This window comes from Nannospalax galili, unplaced genomic scaffold, assembly GCF_000622305.1.
Source record: "Nannospalax galili isolate Female #2095 unplaced genomic scaffold, S.galili_v1.0 scaffold95, whole genome shotgun sequence".
Classification (NCBI taxonomy): Eukaryota; Metazoa; Chordata; class Mammalia; order Rodentia; family Spalacidae; genus Nannospalax; species Nannospalax galili.
The window spans coordinates 3,733,941-3,754,505 of NW_008342393.1; the positions used below are offsets into that span (position 1 = coordinate 3,733,941).

The following is a 20,565-nucleotide window of genomic DNA, read 5'->3' on the forward strand; positions in this document are numbered from 1 at the left end:
CTCCATGGGCATTGCATGCATTGGGTGCAATTACATACATGCAGGCAAAACACTCATACATATAAAAATAAAATAAATAAATAAAAATTTAAATGACTAGGAAAAAGATAGCAGGATAGGACATGAGGTAGGGGAGCCCTAGTCCCAGTCCCCATCTCAAACTGTGCTGATGTGTAAATGCTTTTTCCCTAGGAAGAGAGGAGAAGGAAAGATGAAGGGGATCTGAGAGGGATGAATGTTTTTAGGACTGCTCTCTGGGACCTCAGGGCATTTCAGGCTCTTCCTGCCCTGTCACCTGTGAAACTGGAAAACTCTCTTCAGGGTGTTTCCAAGTGGGGGTCAGCCACAGGCCAGCAGGTAGAGGAGATGGAGAAAAGAATAAAAAGTAGGATTGAGAATAGACTCACTGTGTCTTTTCAGCATCTTTACTTATTTCATGTCTAAGAGGAGATAAACATTCACTGATATCCCCGGCTTCCCAGGACATGGACCTGAATGAGGAGGGACAGACAGAGGGTGGGGCTCCCTGGGCCATCAGCTTGTCACGCAGGCACCCTTCTCCTTGAAGGGATTCTTGTCTTCTGGGATGCCTTTGAGAAGAGGGTCAGTCCCTGCTTGGGCCTCCACATAATCCTTGATTTCCTTTCCAGTCTTGGAAATCTGTGAGATGACAAAATATGGTCATAGCCCCGTTTATTTCTCAGGTTCTGTGACTTGGCCAGTCTTAGGAAAATGTGATTCTGGAGGGTAAGGGTGGAAGTCAAAGAGGAAGAAGGTGATGGGCAAAGGGAAGAAGGACAAGCAGGCTGGAGGGTAAGTTCCTTGACCTGACCCTCAAACATGAAATGCTTGACCAGCCCAGCCTGGAGACAAGCCTGGACACACTGGGCTCCCCACAGTTCTGAGTCTCTCCCCTGTGCCTAGGAAAGTGGAGGAGACCCCAACATGCTTCTATATCCCACCCCAGGCAAGAGGCACCTCTGTGCCCACCATCTTCTCTCCATCCTGAGCAAGAAGAGATGAGGAAGAACAGAGGAGGGAGGGGCAAGAGGCTCACCAGATCACGAGGGTTCATCACTTCCTTCTTCAGCTGCTCCACCTCCATCCTCAGTAGTTCCTTCTCACTGAGATCCTGGGCCATCCTGTCCTGGAGGAAGACCTGGACCCTGCAAGTATCAAGCGGCCATCAACAGTTCCTGCTCCCTCCATGCCTCCATTCCTACCCTCTTTCCTGCCTCATCCCCCAGTTCAGGCTCCTCATCTTCACTTAATCCCTCCATTCTGTTTCCTATCACGAACATGGGCTTAGGAAAGGAAGCTCCCAATAGGATGGGGGAGGTGCAATCTTTGCTCTGTGCTAAGAATCTCTCTAAGAAGAAAGTAGAAAAGGAAAGGGAAATGAAGTCAGTGAGGACAATACTGGACGAAAAGTTATTGCTCCAATTAATCGCTCAGGTAGATGTTTTGTTTAGTGTCCCAGGTACTGACAGGGGACAGTATGCCTAGTGTAAAGACCAGGGGTTCTGGGGGGCAGCCAGACTCCAGATCTGACCCCAGGTCTGCAGCTTCATCTCTGGGTGTCTTTAGCCAAGTCATTCAACCTCCTTGAGTCATAGTTTCCCCATCAACAAAATGGGTATAATAATAGTAGCATTTATTAGTGTTTTTTGAGACAGGGTTTCATGTAGCCCAGGCTGGCCTCAAACTCTCTACACAGTTGAGGATGACTTTGAACTTCTGATCCTCCTGCCTCCACCTTTAAGTGCTGGGACTATAAGCATGTGCCATCATGCTTAATTTACTGGAAATGGAACCCAGGGTTTCACGCATGCTAGGCAAACACTCTACCAACTGAGGTACATCCACAACCCCATAGGAGTGATTATCTTCATTCTCACAATTATTGTGAGAACTAAAAAATAATGCATGTGGAATATTGTCATATACTATCTGGCACATAATAAACAGGTTACACTTCTTATTATTTCTGATAATAATACGGTTACCATCATCCCTGCAGGGTCACCAGGAAGGTCAGCCTGGTGCCTGATTTCAATAATCCTAAGACTAGAACCCAGCCCAGTGGTCCGCAGCCTCCTCACCTGCCAGCACACTCTCCAAGTCACCGCTCCAGGACCCAAACAAAATAATGCTTGAGCTTCCTAGCTCTTCCTCAGCCGAAAATCTTCAGATCAAGCGGATGGTCTGGAAAGCCAAATCTCTGATGGCTAAGCTGATCATGAGCTCAGGGTTTTAAGTCCAGCTCCCAGCGAGCCTCCCAGCCCTTACTACTCCAAAGCAGACATTCATGTTCCATCCACAAGTAGAAAACAGGCCTCATTCAGTGTGGGTGGGCCCCTGGCCCCTGCATCAGCCTCACTCCTTTAATGATGACCTGCCCGCCCCCAAACATATCCTCCAAGCCCGCACTCCTCTTTTCTGTCTTCCCCTCTCCTGTCTTTCCTCACTACTCCAGGTTGCCTCCACCCCCACCTGGAGACAAGTCCCAGACCACCTCCCAGCTTTCCCTATCTGGAAACCTTTATGCTTTTCATTGGAGGTTTCCACAGTTTTATCCTATGGGGGTCTCCTGGCTCATCCTCTAATTCACCTTTACTTCCAATGCTCACCAGTTTGTGCCCAGGGGCTGTGGCCAGCCTAATGCCTGTGTCCTTGTTTCTTGGCCTCCATGACTCCTTCAGAGCATGGAGTGTGGGACTTCTTTACCTGTAGTCCCCAGCACACACCTGTAACCTGCTTTCCCTTCATCTCTTAAAGGAACACTTGCTGATTGTGTCATTTAGCAGAGCTGAGCTCCTGCACTGGCTGACGTTTGTCCCATAGTAAGGGAAATCTTGAGGAAATCATAAGGCACCAATGTGGCCAGTGAGGGTTCCTCTGACTTGGCAGCTAAAATGACAGACTACATGGTAGAAGGGGCTGGAAGAAGCCCACAGATCATCCCCTGTCCTGGGACCAAGTCCCCCTGGGGCTTGGGAGCTCCAAAATTTCAAGTTTGGGATTGGAGTCCTGAGGGTGCCAAGTTCAACTCCCCAGTAATACATGGACCAAAGTCCCATGCCTTCTGAGTCTGTCTCAGGGCTCTGTCCACCAAGGCTACCTAAAACCCACACATCAACCTGGAATTTGAACCTGGCATTATCTCAAATCCAAGGCCTTCCTGTTGCTCAACTGAATCTCTCACACTACAAATTTGGTCAATTTCATCTTGTCCTACCTCCCATCAGGCATAAAACATGTGTCACAGGTCTTCATCCTGCCTGACCCTTCATAGGCTTGTCCACAGTTCTCCAGGAATTTTAGCAGTGCCTTCCTGGTGTCTAACCCTGATTCCTCTTGTTGTTAAATGGTCTGTTTTCCACTGTTGTAGCACTGCCAGCCCCATTCTCCCCAGTATGACTGATCTCCATATCCTATCCACCTTCCACTCCCTCATCCCTTGGTGACTCATCCCTGAGCTTCCCAAGGAAGCCCCCACCCTCTGCCCTTTCCTCCCCTCTTCCATGAGTGGAAAATCCACCCCCCACCCCACAGCAGGCCAACCCCTTCCTCCTGTCTCCTACCCCATCCCCCCACCAACCAGCTTCCTCTCCAGGACAGGGGAGCAATCACAGTTGCCCCGACCTTGGCTTCCTCTGCCGGGTGGGATTGAGAGGCTGGGACGGCAAACAGGCCCCTGGCTTCCCTCTTCCCCTGAGCAGGGGACAGAGAGGCACAGGCCAGGCACGCAGGGTCTGACTTCCTCTAGTCCGGGAATGAGCATGCCTGCCCTTTGCAGGCAGGTTTGGGTCTCTCACACAGAGGAAACCAAAAGCTGTGAAGAGGGAGGGAAGGCAGAGCGACGACCAATCAGGGGCAGGGTGAGGCTCAAAACCAGCAGGCTCCCCGGGGAGCCCCTGGGAGGCCAGGACCATGGCGGAGCTGCAGCAGCTGCAAGAGTTTGAAATCCCCACGGGCAGGGAGGCTCTGCGGGGCAACCACAGCGCCCTGCTGAGGGTGGCCGACTACTGCGAGAACAACTATGTGCAGGTAGGCCGGAAGGGCTCGGGCAGAGACACCCTGCAGCCCAAGAACCATAGGCAGGTGCCTGATCTTGCCTCAGTAGTCCTTAGGCGTCAGCCTCATTTCGGGTTCTAAATGCCGCCCTGATCCCACGTTCTCCAGGAGCCACAGGGTCTTATCTCGCTACCAGACTCAGAGGTGAGGGACAGACAGGCAGCTGTACATCCTGTCCACCCTGGAGTCCCTGCTCCGGAGACCTACAGACCCTTTTCTTACACAGGTGCTGGTACATCATTCCATCTTCAGGCTGGCTCCAGGGATGCCCTTGAAAGAATTTCCCACACACTGTAGTGAGAAAGGAGTTTGTTCCTTGGCGTTTGAGACCACAGAGGAGTCAGATCAGGCCGTGCTAAACAGAAAGGGTCTGATGCAGAGGCAAGAGACTTCCAACATGGTGGCTGGGAGCAAGCTGCCAAATGATGATCTGGGAGGCATTGTAGAGCAGCTTTAAACGTTTATTTATTTTGGACTTTTGAGACAGAGTCTTTACTGTGTGGCCCAGGCTGTTCTTGAGCCCACGATAGCTCTGGCTGCCCTCAAATACTTCTGCCTCAGTATCCCCAGTGCTGGGATTACAGGCAAACACTACCATACTTGGCTATTGATTTTGTTTTGTTGTGTCAATTCCTGAGACATTGTGAATGGAACCCAGGACCTCGAGCATGTCAGGCATGAGCAGGGCCAGTGCTCTACTGCTAAGCTCTACTCCACCCTGGAACAACTTTGGTCATCATGTGGTTGTCCCAGAACATTGATTCCTGGATGGTGGAAAGAGCTGGCAGAGGCTTCGCCTATTCCTTTGTTAATCCTCACAGTGACTTTGTGAGAGGAGCACTATAGTTCCTAGTTTATAATGTAAAAACAAACACTCAGGGAGGGGAGAAGACTTGTCTAGGGTCACCCAGCTCTGGAATAGCAGAGCCAAGCATCAGCCTCCGCCTCTCTGGCTTCTCGCCTGGGTTTCTTCCTCTCCATCCTTCTGCCTCCCTGACATGCTATAAGTTGGTACAGTTTATCTGCACTCTTTGTCCTCGGTTTCCTCTGCTCCCTTGAGAGTGACAGGCTAAATCTGCTATGTTTTGCCCCAAGCTTCATTTTTCTAACTAGTTCTCATCAAATTGTGAGACAACTGGAGGCGGGGGACACAAAAGCTTATGAGAAATGGCAGCTCGAAGAGAGGCATTGATAACAAGGTGTTTTGCACCCTCGGTGGTGCCTCTTTCTGTCCCTATCCCAGTCCTGTGAGTACTTACACTTCACAGTGAGGAAGCTGAGGTTTGGAAAGGGTTAAACTGCTTTCCCAGAAGTCTCCATGTTAGTCACTGAGACAGGATTCAAACCCAGAATTCCTGCTATGTGTGCTGACCCATACCTGGAAGTTCAGCATTTGGGAGGCTAAGTCAGGAGGACCTCTGAATGTTCAAGTCTTGCCTGGTTTATATAGTGAGTTCCAAGCTAGTCAGGGCTACATAGCAAGACCCTCTCCAAAAGACAGAAAAGCAGCCAGAATTCTGAGTTCAGAGCCCACTCCTTAACCCCAGAGCAACAGTGCTACCATGAGTATCAGTTTGTGGTTCTTGATGGTGAGTGCTGAGCCTGTAGACAGAGGAACTGTCATGTGGTTTGCAAAGCAGCTCTGTTCGCCCAGCACTCAGGCATACTGCCCTGGACAGGGCTAAAAGCGACCCTTTCCATTCAAGAACTTCCATATCTCAGAGCTCTCAAGGCATTTCCAGCGGGTCCTTTCTCATTTGCACAGTCAGTAGGCACAGGATCTGAAGTTATGAACCTGAGATCCCAGCTCTGCCACCTCTAACATACAGAACCTGGGGCAAGTTTCCCCTCGGGATTTTCTTTTTTCATCAGGGTCACTCTGTAGCTCAGGCTGGACTTGACTACATGATCTTCCTGCTTCAGCCTCCAGAGTGCTGAGATTGCAGGCTTGCGCCATCAAGCAGATGGGGAGGAGAGGGGGAGGGGAAGGAAATGGGGGGGACTTAGGGTCTCAGGTTCCTTTCAGATTCTGTATCTTCTCCAAGGTGGTTTCAGATGTTAAATGGATCACTATTAAAGTCTTTGCCCAGTGCCTGCCCTGAAGAAGGTGGGGATAAATGGTAGTTGCTATCATTACCATTACTATTTCAGAAAGATGAAAGGTACATGCAGATGATGAAACTCCATTCTGGCCTGGTGACAGCCCTTGCAAACACACTCAGGGCACCAGAAGCCCAGACCCATTTCAGAATTTCTGGGCTCTTGCTTCCTTCGTGCAGTGTACTAACTACTGAACTATACAACCAGGAACTGTCCCCACCTGTCCTGGGAGGAAAGCTTCCAATATCTTCTCAGAACTGCTCTTAAGGCCCTCTTCCCCACCTAAGCAGGAAGCCTGTGGGGAATAGCAGGAGACAGGTGGGTCAAGTGTAGGGTGTTTAGCCAGGGTTGACTAAATGTACTGACAGGGTCATTTGCATGATGTGCAGTCACCTTAGATGAAGAATCCCAGACTCTTGTTCCTCAACACCCAACTTTGGGCCAAGACCAAAGCCAGAGGTCAGAAACGCCCTGAATAGAGGCACCCAGAGCTGGGCCTAGGAGACACTTTGCCTGTTTGGGTTGGCAAGTCCATGTGCCATGTCTAAGGAGGGGACTGTCCAGAAGAGTGGCCTGTTTTCTTACTTATTAAATTAGAACAAAATCTGCAGTCCTTTATGGTTTCTTTGCCTATTCAAGGCATAAGTTGATGAGATGTAAATTTTGTTACATATGCAGATGACATGTAAATAGGCATACAAATGCGCATCACTTTCCTGCTGTTGGAACAGAAAAGCAGGAAGAGGGAGGATCATGGCATGCGTTTACCAGAAGGTTCTAGGTCTCTCTCAGGATGTAGCTCTGATAGTTCCAGTGACAGGTCCTAAGAGGTACCCCAGGTCCCAAGCAAGGAGACTGTAAGGTGCACCCTTGTCTGTTAGCGCACTGTCCCGCTCCTGATTTTTGCTGGGCTCACCTCTGCTCTCTCCCACCCACCCTAGAAAAGGACAGTCTAAAGTGCAGCAAGTTCATGATTGATGGGAAAGGAGGAAGTCGCTTGGGGAAGCAGACTTGAGCAGTTTTGCCTGGCCCTTGAAGACTGGTCTGGGACCCACGAAAGTCCTCTTTTGTCTTTAGCCACTCCCTGCCCACCCTTCCTTCAGTGCCTGGCAGTGTGGCACTAGGCAGTGTCTGGCATGCAGTAGGAAGCTATCCCACTATTGTTAGGTTCCTCTTCAATCTGTTAGACAACACAAATGCCTATTTATTAAATATCTTCTGTGTGTTGGGCACTTTGGCAGTATAGGTTACAGAATAGAGCAGAAGAGCTCTCTCCTTTCATGGTAGTTACACATCAGAGGTGGAGGATGTAAAGAAATAGTGTTTTGTGGAAAAGCCACAGAGAACAAGAGAAGAGGGCAAATAGGATAGTGAGTCAATAGAGAGAAGGGTAGATTGGGGAAGAGCTAGAAGTTGGAAACAACTAACAAAAAGGATTCTAAGTACAGCAAATGCAAACGTAGAAACAATCCAGCTTGTCTGAGAGCAAAACTCCAGTGGCCAATGTGAGAGGGGGAATGCAGAAGGGGAAAGTGAAGGGAAAGGCAGGAGCTGTGTATGGTGGCACTCCGATAATCTCAGCTTTGGGAGGTGGAGGAAGAGGCAGAGATTAGGAGTTTAAGGCCAGTCTTGGTTACGTAGGGAGTTCGAGGCTAGCCTCAAATCCAAGACCCTGTCTTCTCAAAACAACTATTTCCAAAGGAAAGAAAAGCAAAGAAACATTAGAAAGCAGTTAGAGGGAATGAGTAAATAAAGTCACTCCATTCTGGGCCACAGTTTCCATCTTTGAGTTCCCAAACACCAACCTGTAGACTGGGGCTAAGGAAGAATAAGGTCACTTGGGGAGCTGTTAGGCTCCTGGCCTTATTCCTAGGGGACTCTGGTTTGCATGTCTGGGGTAAGGGCCTGACATTAGTTGGCTAGCTTTTAAATTTAGGCATGTCTCCTCCTGTCAGTATTACCTTCCTCTTTCCTTTCTACTCTTCACCACCCAGCCCCCAAAGAGATACTTGCCAAAGTCCTCAGGAAGGCAGTAGGGTCCCCTCAACTCAGTCCTCTCAGCTGGACTATTGAGGAAGGGTATCCTCCCCCTCCCCAGAGCCAGTCTCTCTAGCTACAGACCTGCTTTCTTTTTTTAATTTTATTATTTTTATTTTATGTGTATGAGTGTATTGCCTGCATGTATGTGAGTGCACCCATGTTGTGCAATGCCATGGAGGTTAGAAGACGGCTTTGGATTCCCCTGGAAGTGGAGTTAAGGACAGTTCATAGCTGCCATGTGGGTGCTGGGAATCGAATCCCGGTCCTCTGCAAGAGCAGTCAGTGTTCTTAGCTGCTGACCCATCTCTCCAGCCCCCAGACCTGCTTTCTTAATGTCCTCTGAGTCTCTCCTCCCATATCATTCTTCTGGAAGCTACCTCAAACATCTAAGGGCGACCGCTTTCTCCCAATTCAGCTCCCACCTTCTTTATATTCTCTTCCGTTCCACCCCACCCTACCAAGGACCCAGTGGAATGTACTGGCCTCAGGCCAAGGCTATGTGTATTTCAGGCCACAGACAAGCGGAAGGCACTAGAGGAGACCATGGCCTTCACCACTCAGGCCCTAGCCAGTGTGGCTTACCAAGTGGGCAACTTGGCCGGGCACACTCTTCGAATGCTGGACCTCCAGGGGGCTACCCTGCGGCAGGTGGAAGCCCGGGTCAGCACATTGGGCCAGGTAAGGGTGTTGGCCTCAGCTCTTCAGTCCTGTTCAAACCTTCTCTACAGCAAAGTCCTTTCTTGCCTTTCTTCATGTTCACAGGGCCAACCCGACTACACTTCCTGAGCTTTTCAAACTGTCTTCTACCTGTGGCTATGTCTCAGTGGGGTGTCTTGCTGCCCCATCAGGCTCATAAGTGCCCAGAAAGTGAATCCTTTTTTTCTCTGAATGCTACCCTGGGCTTCTGAAAGCTGTGTCTGCCAATCATGGCACCTGTACCATGCAAGAGAGATGAAAAGCATCCTGTTTGCACTAAAATATAAGCAGTGATTTAATAAATGTCCTCCACCCAGGGTACTTGTTAGGCAAGGCCATCTTCGACCCCAGAATCCCTACCACCATCATTCAGAGCCCCCACCCTTGGAGCATACACACCCTCAGCCTTCCTTCCTGGATCCTTGACCTACGGATTACCCCATAAAGCACGCGAATGAGCCAGTTACACACACAGCCAGACCATGCACTCACATGAGGTCAGTGTACGGGGTGTGTCTTCCTCTTACCCCTGCTCCCACCCTAGAGCCAGAGGTAACATTCAAAAGGAAGCTAATTCACATATTTGTCCACCAAAGGGGAGAGCTAGTTACAAATCTCTGTCACCTCTGTTATGCCCCCTTGTTCCAGAGTCTGCCTTCTCCTTCAGCCCCTTCCCAGCATCCCCAGGGATGTAACGTTTTCCCTTTTCCTCTGGTTCCTGATCAGCTAATAATAACCCTCATTCTCTTCCACCAGAAAATTGCTCCAAAGTGGCTTCATCCTCTCCCGCTATTCTTTTCCCAGTTGGGGACAAAACTTGCTCTCTTCTCTGGACTTCCTTGCCTTCCATGGTTCCTCACAGCTCTGCATTCTCTTTCTCTTAAAGGGAAGGGTTGTTGGACAGAGTGTCCTTCACTGTCACCTCCAACCCTGTCATGCAGATGGTGAACATGCATATGGAAAAGGTGGCCCGGAGGGAGATCGGCACCTTAGCCACTGTCCAGCGGCTGCCCCCTGGCCAGAAGGTCATCCCTCCTGAGAGCCTACCTCCCCTCACTCCCTACTATAGGAAGCCCCTCAACTTTGGCTGCTTGGATGACATTGGTCATGGAATCAAGGTAAGAGGAGCCTTGTTCTCCCTCTCAACTCACCCCCTCCACCCCACCCCACCCCTGCCTTGTGGCTTCGGCCCCAGTTTTCCATCAGTGTTCTTACCTTACCTTGCGACCCCCTCTCCCACTTCCTGAAGCCATCACCTAAGCTCCTCCCCATCCCAAAGTCCATAACTAGATTCTACCCTATTCTCAGATGTTCTGCTTCAGTAGATCCTGGGCTCTCTCAGCCCCCCTACCCACCGGTACTGGGTGTATGTGTGTGTGAAGGGCAAGAGGGGGAAGGGAGGATGTCAGGGTGTGCATGAGAACCACTCCCCAGCCACATGAGAACAGCAACTTCCTCTGTCTGGGGGTTTGAGGTCACTACACCGAGCAGTCCCCCAGAGCTGCTGGTGGCAGGAAAGGGCAGAAGGCAGCTGCTCCAAGCAGACTTGGTGGAGAGGACACTCACACACCCACATCTCATTTTGTCAGTTCCATTTTATCACCATTCTACTATACCCCAGATATTAATGGTATTAATATGGCCACCCTCCAAAAGGAAAAAACCTTTCTTTCATTTACCAGGCCCCTGCACCAATAAGTTCTTCTTGCTGTCCATCTTTCTTTTTCAAAATTTCCTTTTGATGGTGCTGTGAATGAAACCCAGGCCTCGACATGCAAGCTCCACTGGTGAGCTACATGCCCAGCCCTCAACTCATTTTTTATGCTTCGGTTCAACTCCCCTTTGTCTTGTGTCTACTGAGGTAGGGTGAACATGGTCCCCAGGTGGCCATCCTGGGGGAAGTCCCACCAGTTACATAGGCGTCTCCTGCACTCTGGGATGTACCCTGTCATTTGGACACTCCTCTCTATTCTGGGTCCTGCTGCTCTCTGCCTTGAACTTGGGGAGGTCAGTTCCTCAGGTCTATGAAAGCAAGTGGGACAGTTCTGAGTGTGATGTGTCTCCTCTCTCAACCCCCTCCTCAGCTCATGCTGGAGTTGAGATCTAATCAAAGTTAAAGATCACCAAGCCACCCAGATACCTGGGTGACTGAGATGGTGTAGGGGGTGGGGTACAGAGAGGCCCACTCAGGTACCATGACTGTGCAGAGGAAATGGCCCCCAGATGTACTGTACTGCGAGTTCCTTTTGGTGGGGTGGCTCTGTGGGGCCTGCTACAGTCTGAGGCCCTGTGGCCCAGGCAGTGACACCCACATGTGAGGTGGGGGTGGGGCAGGAGGAGGGCTGGGAAGTGGAACTTGCTGAGCCCGCTCTCAGCCTCCCAGTTCTCCTCTTTCCCTCCCCCATTTCTTTCTGAGATGAGAACTGTTCCCTACCCCGGACGTCAGCCCCACCTCCTCTTTCCAGGACCTGAGCACGCAGCTGTCCCGGACTGGAACCCTGTCTCGCAAGAGCATCAAGGCGCCAGCCACTCCTGCCTCTGCCACTTTGGGGTGAGGCCGCCGCGGGTCCATCCCAACCTTCCCACCCCTTGCAGCAGCTGGCGCCTTGAGGCTCTGGTGCCCAGCTTCTCCCTCCTCCAGAACCCTGCCCACCACAGGTTCCCCATCCTCATGCCTCCCCACTCCACCCCCAGGAGACCCCCTCGGATCCCCGAGCCTGTGCAGCTCCCGGTGGTGCCCGACGGCAAGCTCTCCGCCGCTTCCTCGGCCTCTTCCTTGGCCTCCGTGGGGTGAGCGCTCAAGTCCAAGTGGGTGGGTGGATCTTGGGAGGTGGATTTTGAGAAGGGTGTCAGTCACCGTGGCCACTGGGATTGGGAAAACCGAGACCATCGAATGGGGGAAATTGAGGCAAGAATTCGGATTGGAGGGTTGGGGCCTCTCAGACGCTGAGTTAAGACAGGACCACCTTTGAACCGCATTTGCTCTGGTTTTCAGCAGCGCAGAAGGTGCCAGTGGGGTCCCCCAGTCCAAAGGGCAGGCAGCACCCGCAAACACACCTCCTCTGCCAGCCTCCGCTGAGGTCTTTTTGCCTCCTCCTCCGTTGGAGCTGTCCCCGACTCCTCCCGGTAAGGAGCCCCCCGCCCCAATCCACCCTTCTGGGCTCTAGTCCCACGCTCCTCCGGAACCAAGGTGGAGAACCCAGAGGAGCCTACTTTAACCAGGCCTGTTTCAGACTTCTCATTTAAACTTAACCCTGATTAGGGCCTTACCCGTGTAAGTAAGCGACTTGCATAAAGGTATCCCAGCGAGTAAGAGGCAAAGTCTGACTACTCTGTTCCTATTGAATCCCTGAGCATCTTCTGAGCTTCTGGCCAGAGGCATTGTGGGAGGGTCCTGATGGGTGCATGCAGGAGATGACGTGAACTGGCTGGATCCTAAGTATGGTGCATTCTTTCTGTCCCCCTTCCCTTGCCCCCCCACAGTGGATCTGCCCCCTCCCCTGGATCTGCCCCCTCCCCCAGCCCTAGAGGGGGATGAAGTGGACCTGCTGCCTCCACCACCTCCAGGTTTTGGACCAGATGAGCCCAGCTGGGTCCCTGCCACATACTTGGAGAAAGGTACCTGAATGCTGGGACTGAAGCACCCCAGACCCCATTGCCAGGATTCTGGCCTGTTACCCTGACCCCAGTTGTTCTAACCCAGAGACATCCTCCTCTCCCTCTGCCAAGGTGTGACCCTACTTTGTCCCCTCAATCTTCATTTTCTGATGAACTGAATTCTGAACACTAGAAAGAGCTGGGGAGGGATCTTAAAGGCTTGGAAGCGGCCTTCTCCATAAAAACTCCCTAGAGCCCAGTGAGACCTTGTGTCCCTATGGGGGCGGGACAGAAGGCACACCTCATGGGCTCTCTCTCCTGCCCTACAGTGGTGACACTGTATCCATACACCCGTCAGAAGGACAACGAGCTCTCCTTCTCCGAAGGCACCATTATCTGTGTCACCCGACGCTACTCAGATGGCTGGTGTGAAGGTGTCAGCTCAGAGGGCACTGGATTCTTCCCAGGGAATTATGTGGAGCCCAGCTGCTGACAGCCCAGGGCTGCACCAACTCAGCACTGCCTCAGTGGGCCTCTTTAGCCCCAAGCCAAAGCCAGCTCCATAGTCAAGACTGGACTAAGCCTGTCTACCTCTTGGGCTGTGAGCTGTGTTCAGTGCCTTCCCCTCACTGCAATGGAAAGTGGGCCTAAAGAGAGAGGAGGTACGAAGAGGCCTGTTCCAGATGGGAAAAAACTTGGAAGCCAAGAAGTTTGGACACTTTGCCCACAGGGGACCCCCCCCCCAGTCATGCAGGGCAGAGTACCAGCTTTGAATAAAACTCCAATGACCCCATGATAGTTGCCCTGCAGGGCTAGAAGGCCAGAGAGGTTCCGATGGACAGACACCAAGTTCTAAAGCACCTAAGTCGAGCCCTGCAGACTGCCTCACAGGGCCGCTCCACCTGCTTAGTCTTCAACTGTTCCCTCTACTAGACCCCAGTCACCACAGGCAGCCATTGACTAATGCAGCCACTGACTGCATCTTAAGACTCTTTTGCCCCTTGCTTGTGTTCAGTATGGGTTCTTCAAGCCTCCTGTTTAAATGGGGCTCTCTGAGAGCAAAAAGCACTCTCAACCCTCCCACTGTGGCGCCAAGAGATTGGAGACACTGCCCCCCTTCACCTCCTTTATAGGTCTGAAATACCAGAGAGGGGAGGGGCTTAGGATTCCCTGGCTCTGCTTTAAAAACATGGCTTTCTGTTCCATAAGGGTGGAGGGGGTTTGCGGAGGATGACTTTGGTGAGATCCCTGGTCTCTTGCTGCAATAGATGAGGCTGGGGTGCAAGGAGACTCTCTGAGGTCCCTAGGTGGCTTTACCCAGGTGGACAGTGTGCTATCTTGTTCCACCACCAGGAGGCGACTGTTCCCCCTGGCTTTTTCTTCCTTTCGGGGGGTGGCTGGTGTGGGCAGAGGAAGGGAAGCAGGAAGGTGCAGCGAGTACTGCAGTAGTGTAGGGTTGCTGTGGCTGGAACAAGGCCTGGCTGCGTCATCTATCTGTGCCGGGGGAGTCTGGTGCTGACATGCGGCGATCCTGAGTCCCCTTGAGAGAAGACTGGGGCGGGGAGGTTACGCAGCCGAAGCAGAAGTTTATAGCAGTGAGAGATGTTCCTTCTGCCACCTGCCAGGAGCCCCTTCAGGTTTGGAGGCTACTGCTGCCTTCCAAGACGTGCGCACCATTCTGGGTTGGAGCATGGCAGTGGAAGCGGGGAAGCAGCCGAACTGTGTTAACTGCATAGATCGGGACGGCTCTGAACCCCGTTCCCAGCCCCCAAGCAGACAAAATGCGCGGAGGAGTGTAGCAAAGCAAAAGGGAAAAGGGAATCTAAAACTCAGCTTGCCTTTCCCAAGTCCCAGCCCCTGCCGTCTCCGCCGGTTGCCCCGGGCGCCCCCTGCAGGCGACGGTCAACACGTCTTCAGCACCTGTTGCAGATGGAGGCGCACATCCACTGCGGTTTCCCAGGGCACTACGTTGGCGCGGAACGAGCTGGGCTCGGCCTTCTGTGCCTCCTGGATGAGGCGGTGCATGGGGTAGCCGCGGCGTGGGAAGGCCACGTCCCCGCCCGCAAGCAGCCCCATGGGGCAGAAGTCATTTGCACCATCACCCACGTAGAAGAGGCGCTCGAAGTGCACGCCGTCACGGGAACGCTCACGCAGGTATTCGCTGAGCACCTTGTGCTTGCACATGTTGGCGGGGCAGCGCGAGCAGCTGTGAGTGTGAAAGGGCCGCAGCGTCAGCAGTCCCCGCGCATCGGGCCCCGATGGGTTGCTGAGGATGCGGCGGAACAGGCCATGGTGGCCTGCGGCACGCAGGGCACTCTCCACACCGAAGGTGTTGGCATCCGAAATGAGAATAACCTCGAAGCAGGAGCCCTGTTTGGCTATAAACTGCAGCAAGTCACCCATGCCCGGCGACAGGGGGATGGCCTCGTAGACTGCGCGCAGATCCCGCGGCCGCACGCCCTGCTCGCCCAGGTACTTGAAGACCCGTTGCATGTACTCATTATAGTAGCCCTCGCGGTAGGTGGCACGCAGGCTCTCAGGCAGTTGCTGGCCGGGTGCAGCGCGCACGATCGAGTCGTCGCTGTTTTCATCCACGATGGTCTCATCGAAGTCGAAGGTCAGAAGGAAGCGTGGCGCTCCGTGCGCAGCCATCCTGCTGTCCTGGGAGCAGGGGGAAGAGGAGCAGGAGGAGGGAGCAAGCGAGAGGCGGCGCGGCAGGAGCCGGCCGGGGAGAGGCTGGTTAGCAGGCCACAGCCAGGGGTGCTGGCACTTCCAAGACCTGAGGAGGACCCAAGGCTGGTTAAGGTGGAGGTGGAACCAATGTGTCGCTAACACCCTGCTGTCCCTTGACCATCTCAGTTAATCATGACACCCCGGGGACCATACCAGTCTTGAAACCAAGGATTTCCTTGGCTTCTGTTTCTGCTGCCCTTGCGGCTTAGCAAGGGTCGGTAAAAGAATGACTTTCCAGGGATCACCCCTTGGGAAGGTTCCTAAACTGGATTGGAGACTTCGGTGACCTGTGTGGTTGGTACAGACAAGAGTAAGGGGAAAACCCCTTCTCCCTTTGGTCCTTGTGGACCAAGGGCAAGTGCCAGGTCCTTCCTGGGCTTGGATGGCAGCTAAGGGCCAGGCCTGAGAGTCAGGGGCCTGGGCCTCTGGATTTTGGCCTTTGGAATTACCAGGTGGGTACATGAACCACACAAGACCCAGGGAGGCTCTTTGGGAGCTGCTTCCAGCCAGATGGCACTGGGCAGGGGACCAGAGATGGGACACAGAGCCTCCAGGAAGTTGTAGGGCCCTGTGCTGGCTGCTCATCACTCATCACTTGCCAATTCCCTGGGAAGAACGTGTCATCGGGTGGGATTTCTGCCAGAGTCCGAAGCAAGCAAGCAGCAGAAGCAGTGGGGCTTGGGGAGGTGGGAGCCTCCCTCACCAGGCCACAGCATACCTGGGAGACAGGCAAGGGAGAGGAAAGAGCAGCAGTGGCTGAAAAGGTAGAGGAAGGAAGGGGAAGGTAGCAGGGTGGTCTAAGACTAGGGCACTGGAGACAGACTACTGGAACAGGAAGATGGAGGGGAGCGGGGCTCTGGGTATTAAGACCTCGGGCCAGAGTCATATTGAGGAATGAGGATGCAAAGTAGGGACACCATGGGAGATAATGGGGCAATGGGGGAAGTATTAGGGCACAAAGGCAAGCACATGAAGACAAGCAGGAGCCCCTAGTGGCATGTCCCTGCCATCTGTGCTTGCAACAGCTGTGTGTATAAGGGCAGAGTGACAGATCTTGTAAACCCAAGAATATCCGTGGCACTACCTGTCTCTGCCAGACTCCCACCCCGATTCACCCATATGGAACCTGGTTTCTCCATCACCATCCCCTTTTGTGACAGGGTCTCATGTAGACCAGGTTGGCCTTGAAATTGCTTATAGTTAAGGGCGACCTTGAACTGATCCTCCTGCTTCCATCTTCCCAATGCTGGGATTAACTGGCATGTGCCACACATTGATGCAGTTCTGGCATTTGTACCCAGGACTTTGTGCTTGCTAGGCAAACCTACCAACTGAGCTATCCCCCAAGCCCTGATGGCTTGGCACAGCTTGTGAAACAATAGTCCAATCTCCTCCTTTTGGAATTGGGATTTGGACCTAAGAAAACTGTCCTTTTTACATGGTCCCTAGTCATCTTTGGGTTTTACCACCATCCTGTAGGGGAATCTCAGTGGCCTGAGAACCCTGGTGTTGAGGATGTAAGGCATCTGGACCCACACCAGAAGCTTTCAGGAAGCTTTCAGGGGTTAGTAGAATACCAGTAGAGGGGAGGACAAACCTGAAAGGGGCTGGATAGATCCCCTCTTACCCAAGGATAGAAAAGTCGGGGCTTGAGGCCTCATCCTGGAGGGACTCACTTACCCTAGACAGGCATCGTAGGCCAGTAACTGGAAAGCACGTGCTCATTGTCAGCACCTCAACCCTGAGCACCACCTCTAGAGACTTTGTTGGCCTCTAGCCGTCATCCAGAGCTCCTGAATAAAAACGTATAAGTCCACATAAGCAGTGTCTATCAACTGGCTTCCCCTCCACTATGCATGCCCCTCTGGCCCAATCTCTTCTATCAAGCCCGGGTGCCACTCCAAGGTCTCAGCAAAAGCAAGTTCTTAAATGGAGACCCAGACAGGCTACCTGACCTGCCCATAGGTCACTCACTGAAAGTGGCCAAGACATTTCAAAACCATATTTCAGAGGCTGAGTCCAAGGCTTCTTTCTCTAGTATGACCTTTGCCCTACCTTTGTAGGGCAAATCACAGTTTACCAATCATCTTTACTCCTGTTCTTACCACTCATCAGACCCAGGAAGGCAGACAATGGTTCAGAGGGATTAAATTACTTCTTAGAGTCTATGCTGACAGGGCAGAGCTTTGTTCATGATTGCTTAGGCACTGTCCAGAGGCTGAGATCCCCCTGATCTCTGGCACTTGTTCTGTTCTCACCAATAGGACAGGCCAGTTAGGCTGAAATCTCTGCTGGACTTTACTGTATGGCTTTGTGGACAAGGTCTGACCTTTTGGGGCCTTCATCAGTACAGTTACAAAGGACATGACCTACAGCCTCTGGTTCCTTCCTACCGAACCCTCCCTACCCCTCCATCCTGAGTTGAGAGCTCAGAGGCCAGCCACTCAAAATTGAAAGGTACTGAGAGCCTAGATAGACTAAGAACAAAGGTCTGGCTGGCTGCTGCCCTCTGGTGGTGACAATGGGTGACACTGTAAACCTCTGACTTTGTCAAGGTGATACTCCCCTGACCATCCCAGGGCAGTAAAGAAGCAACTGTCCCAGAACAGACTTAGAGACTGGGGTACCCCAGGAGGACACAGGCTCTGGGGCCCTGTCTAGAAAGCACCCTCAACTTCTCACTCCCTGATAGCAAAGCTTTCCAGTAAAGAAAGGAAGTATGTTTTAGTTTTTTCCCCAAGAACAGAGCTAGAGCAGTTGAGAGGGGGCTACAGGTTGAAGACAGTGGGAGAGAAGGGGAGGGGCCATGGGGGACAAAGAAATGACATGTGGAGGTAGGTGAGGGGGTCTGTCACTGAGAAATCTGGCTATCAAATGTTTGTTCCAAGACAAGAGTCAGGGAAGAAAGGTCAGGGGATGCCATGCCTATTGTAAACGCAATCTCCAAGGGACAGACAGACAGGCAGAGAAGCAAGGAACAGGTACAAAGGGGTCACCAGCAGCCACACAGATCAACTTTCTCTTTTTCCTTTCCTTTTCTTCCTTCCTTCTGTCCATACTCAGGATTGATCCCAGGGCTTTACAAGTATGAGACAAGCACTCTACCATAAGTCCCTATTCTCCTTTTCAAACTTTTTTTTGGTCTTTTTGAGGCAGGGTCTCTCTGTAGCCCCAGCTGACCTGGAACTTGCTATGTAGACCAAGCTGATTTTGAACTCACAGAGATCCATCTGCCTCTGTCTCCCAAATGCTGGAATTAAAGGCGTGGGTGCCACCACTCCTGGCTCAAACTTTTTTTTTTTTTTTAAATTGAGACAGGATCTCGGTAAATCACCCAGCCTAGCCTTGAACTCAGCATCTTCCTTGCCTCAGTCTCTTCAGTGCTGGGATTTCAGGCTTGCCACACCATGCCCAGCTTCAGATCAATTTTCATCTCTTAGGGGAAAAAAGTCTCAACTATTTGCCTTTCATTCTTTCAAATATTCCACTGATCTTTATTTATGCTCAAAACTTCTCATATCTTGGGTTTGGTGCCTTTAATCCTTTAATCCCAGAGCTCAGAAAGCAGAGGCAGGCAGATCTCTGAGTTCCAGGCCAGCCTGGTCTACAGAGCAAATTCCAGGTCAGCCAAGCACTGAGACCCTGTCTCAAAAGAGAAAACAAAACAAAAAAAGCCCTTTTCATATCTCACAGTAATAGACACACACACAATTACATTTTGACCTAATACCCGCATTTAGGGAAAGCTTGTTTTTTTTCATCTCCAGAGCAGAAAGCCAGGCGTTCTTGGTTTCTTCTTTGGACATCCCAGACCTTCCCCACAGCAGATGAGGTACCTATCCCTAATTAGAATTTGGCTCCATACCATTCCAAAAGATCAATCACAGCGGGTGGGCCTGACAACATGTGCCTGTAATACCAGCACCAGAGCTAGGAGGTAGGACAATCTGGAGTTCCAAGTCAGCATGAGCTTCATGGTAAGCTCCTGTCTCAAAACCAACACCACCAAAATCCCAAAGGTCATTCACCTGATAAAATTCCTGCTTTGGACCTTTGGTATCTTTGGTATCCCTCCTGATACCGGCAGGATCTCTGAGTTTCTCCAGGAGCTAGCACACGGGAAAAGAGGCTTCTTAGGGTGGAGGGGAGCCCCTTTCTAGTCCCACTTAAGACATGGGACTGTGGCTCTGATTCCACAGACCAGATTCCTGCCTGCTCCCTCCTGTCCTGGACACAATTGCCATAGCTTAAATCTGTAGGAGGGTAGAGGGTTCCTGGGGGCAGGGGAGACAGTTCCCTCTTGGAATAGGTGCTAAGCTTGAAATTCCTCCCCTAATGAGGGAATGAAACCTCTAGGGAAGTTTGGGGGGATAGTTTTCCACAAGAAACACACAGGATGAATGGGGTGAGGACTACGGGAATCACAGTAACAAGCTCTCTGCCCCAAGAACAAATCTCACATCTATCACTAGAAATCCAATCCAACAATTAAGTTGCATGTCTCTGGGGTCTCACTGCCTTGGGTGGACAAACTGGGTAGGGGCAGGGAGGTGGCAGCTGCTAGTTGGGGTAACAGAGATATTTTTAGAGGTAACTGGAAAGCAGGCACTCTGGCACACCCCCAGCTGGCGGGCGCTTCGCTGTAATGCGGGCGGGGGGGGGTGCGCAGCTCTGGGGAGAAGGGAGGACTTGTGGGTGGCGGGGAGCAAGGGGACACCGATTCCTTAGCTATGACAGAGTCCCCTGAGATGAAGGGACCCGGGGCACCACGAACCTGGGAAAGAAGGGGACTCGGTCCTCTGTCCCAAGGATTCCCCACCGCCTCGCGCGTGGAGAACCCTCAAACTCCACACGACCCCCACCCCAACATTGGGACCCCGGTCCTCCCCACCTCCCGGGAGCCCAGGACTCACGTGGGCTCAGCGGTGGCCGCGGTCTGTCCTGGCTGAGTTTAAAGTGTAAGGAGTGGGAAGGGGGCTAGCTAAGGGATTTGGGGGCAGGATAAAGCCAGGGGTGCTTACGGGAATTGGGGGGGGACGCGGTGTCTTATCCACCCCCGGATCTCTGAGCTCCGGCTCACGCGTCCCTCCAGTCCCGAGGGACCGTGGATGATGTGCGTCTGGGCCGTTCCCTCCACTTGCCCCCCATCCCCGGGGCCGCCGCCGCGTCCCCTTTAAATGCCGGGGAGCCGGAGCCGGAGCCGCGGCCGGTGCTGCGGCAGCCGCAGCACCCCGGCCCACCGCAGTCCCCTCGCGTCACAAGCGATCGTCCAATCACCGAGCCGACAGTGCATATCAAAGGGGCGGGGCCCCCCCCAGCCCC

General features: G+C 52.4%; 3 protein-coding genes across 11 annotated transcripts; 1 reads left to right on the top strand and 2 right to left on the bottom strand.

Annotated features, from left to right (window-relative positions):
- Window positions 1-416: 416 nt before the first annotated feature.
- On the bottom strand, window positions 417-3,794 carry Gngt2 (G protein subunit gamma transducin 2). 2 transcript variants are annotated; one of them, XM_008838301.3, is made up of 4 exons: window positions 3,646-3,794; window positions 2,103-2,205; window positions 1,058-1,166; window positions 417-660 (listed from the first exon to the last, which is right to left on the bottom strand). In XM_008838301.3, exons 3-4 carry the CDS (start codon window positions 1,139-1,141, stop codon window positions 535-537), a joined length of 210 nt encoding a protein of 69 aa, XP_008836523.1. In that variant the 5' UTR covers window positions 1,142-1,166; window positions 2,103-2,205; window positions 3,646-3,794; the 3' UTR covers window positions 417-534. The 2 variants fall into 2 exon arrangements, with proteins under 2 accessions (XP_008836523.1, XP_029421932.1); XM_029566072.1 differs by having other exon boundaries at window positions 3,602-3,794.
- A 109-nt stretch (window positions 3,795-3,903) lies between these two features.
- Window positions 3,904-13,029, top strand: Abi3 (ABI family member 3). 3 transcript variants are annotated; one of them, XM_008838307.3, is made up of 8 exons: window positions 3,904-4,050; window positions 8,728-8,895; window positions 9,855-10,031; window positions 11,379-11,464; window positions 11,608-11,703; window positions 11,909-12,039; window positions 12,397-12,531; window positions 12,840-13,029. In XM_008838307.3, the coding sequence occupies exons 1-8, from the start codon at window positions 3,934-3,936 to the stop codon at window positions 13,001-13,003; spliced, it is 1,074 nt and encodes a 357-aa protein (XP_008836529.1). In that variant the 5' UTR covers window positions 3,904-3,933; the 3' UTR covers window positions 13,004-13,029. The 3 variants fall into 3 exon arrangements, with proteins under 3 accessions (XP_008836529.1, XP_008836530.1, XP_029421928.1); XM_008838308.3 differs by having other exon boundaries at window positions 11,912-12,039; XM_029566068.1 differs by lacking the exon at window positions 8,728-8,895.
- A 1-nt stretch (window position 13,030) lies between these two features.
- On the bottom strand, window positions 13,031-20,480 carry Phospho1 (phosphoethanolamine/phosphocholine phosphatase). Of its 6 annotated transcripts, none has more exons than XM_029566070.1 (4): window positions 20,265-20,480; window positions 19,272-19,352; window positions 16,924-17,036; window positions 13,031-15,171 (listed from the first exon to the last, which is right to left on the bottom strand). In XM_029566070.1, the coding sequence occupies exons 3-4, from the start codon at window positions 16,966-16,968 to the stop codon at window positions 14,413-14,415; spliced, it is 804 nt and encodes a 267-aa protein (XP_029421930.1). In that variant the 5' UTR covers window positions 16,969-17,036; window positions 19,272-19,352; window positions 20,265-20,480; the 3' UTR covers window positions 13,031-14,412. The 6 variants fall into 6 exon arrangements, with proteins under 6 accessions (XP_029421930.1, XP_029421929.1, XP_008836526.1 ...); XM_029566069.1 differs by having other exon boundaries at window positions 20,157-20,480; XM_008838304.3 differs by lacking the exon at window positions 19,272-19,352.
- Window positions 20,481-20,565: the final 85 nt, after the last annotated feature.

Bases quoted from the DNA above. Each gene is read 5' to 3' on its own strand.
- Gngt2 (XM_008838301.3), bottom strand. From the start codon at position 1,141: ATGGCCCAGGATCTCAGTGAGAAGGAACTACTGAGGATGGAGGTGGAG. The intron at 661-1,057 runs GTGAGCCTCTTG...GTCATCTCACAG, and splicing joins TGATGAACCCTCGTGATCTG to ATTTCCAAGACTGGAAAGGA.
- Abi3 (XM_008838307.3), top strand. From the start codon at position 3,934: ATGGCGGAGCTGCAGCAGCTGCAAGAGTTTGAAATCCCCACGGGCAGG. The intron at 4,051-8,727 runs GTAGGCCGGAAG...TGTGTATTTCAG, and splicing joins GCGAGAACAACTATGTGCAG to GCCACAGACAAGCGGAAGGC. The intron at 11,465-11,607 runs GTGAGGCCGCCG...CTCCACCCCCAG, and splicing joins CCTGCCTCTGCCACTTTGGG to GAGACCCCCTCGGATCCCCG.
- Phospho1 (XM_008838304.3), bottom strand. From the start codon at position 16,968: ATGAGCACGTGCTTTCCAGTTACTGGCCTACGATGCCTGTCTAGG. The intron at 15,172-16,923 runs GTAAGTGAGTCC...CCCTGCTCCCAG, and splicing joins GCCTACGATGCCTGTCTAGG to GACAGCAGGATGGCTGCGCA.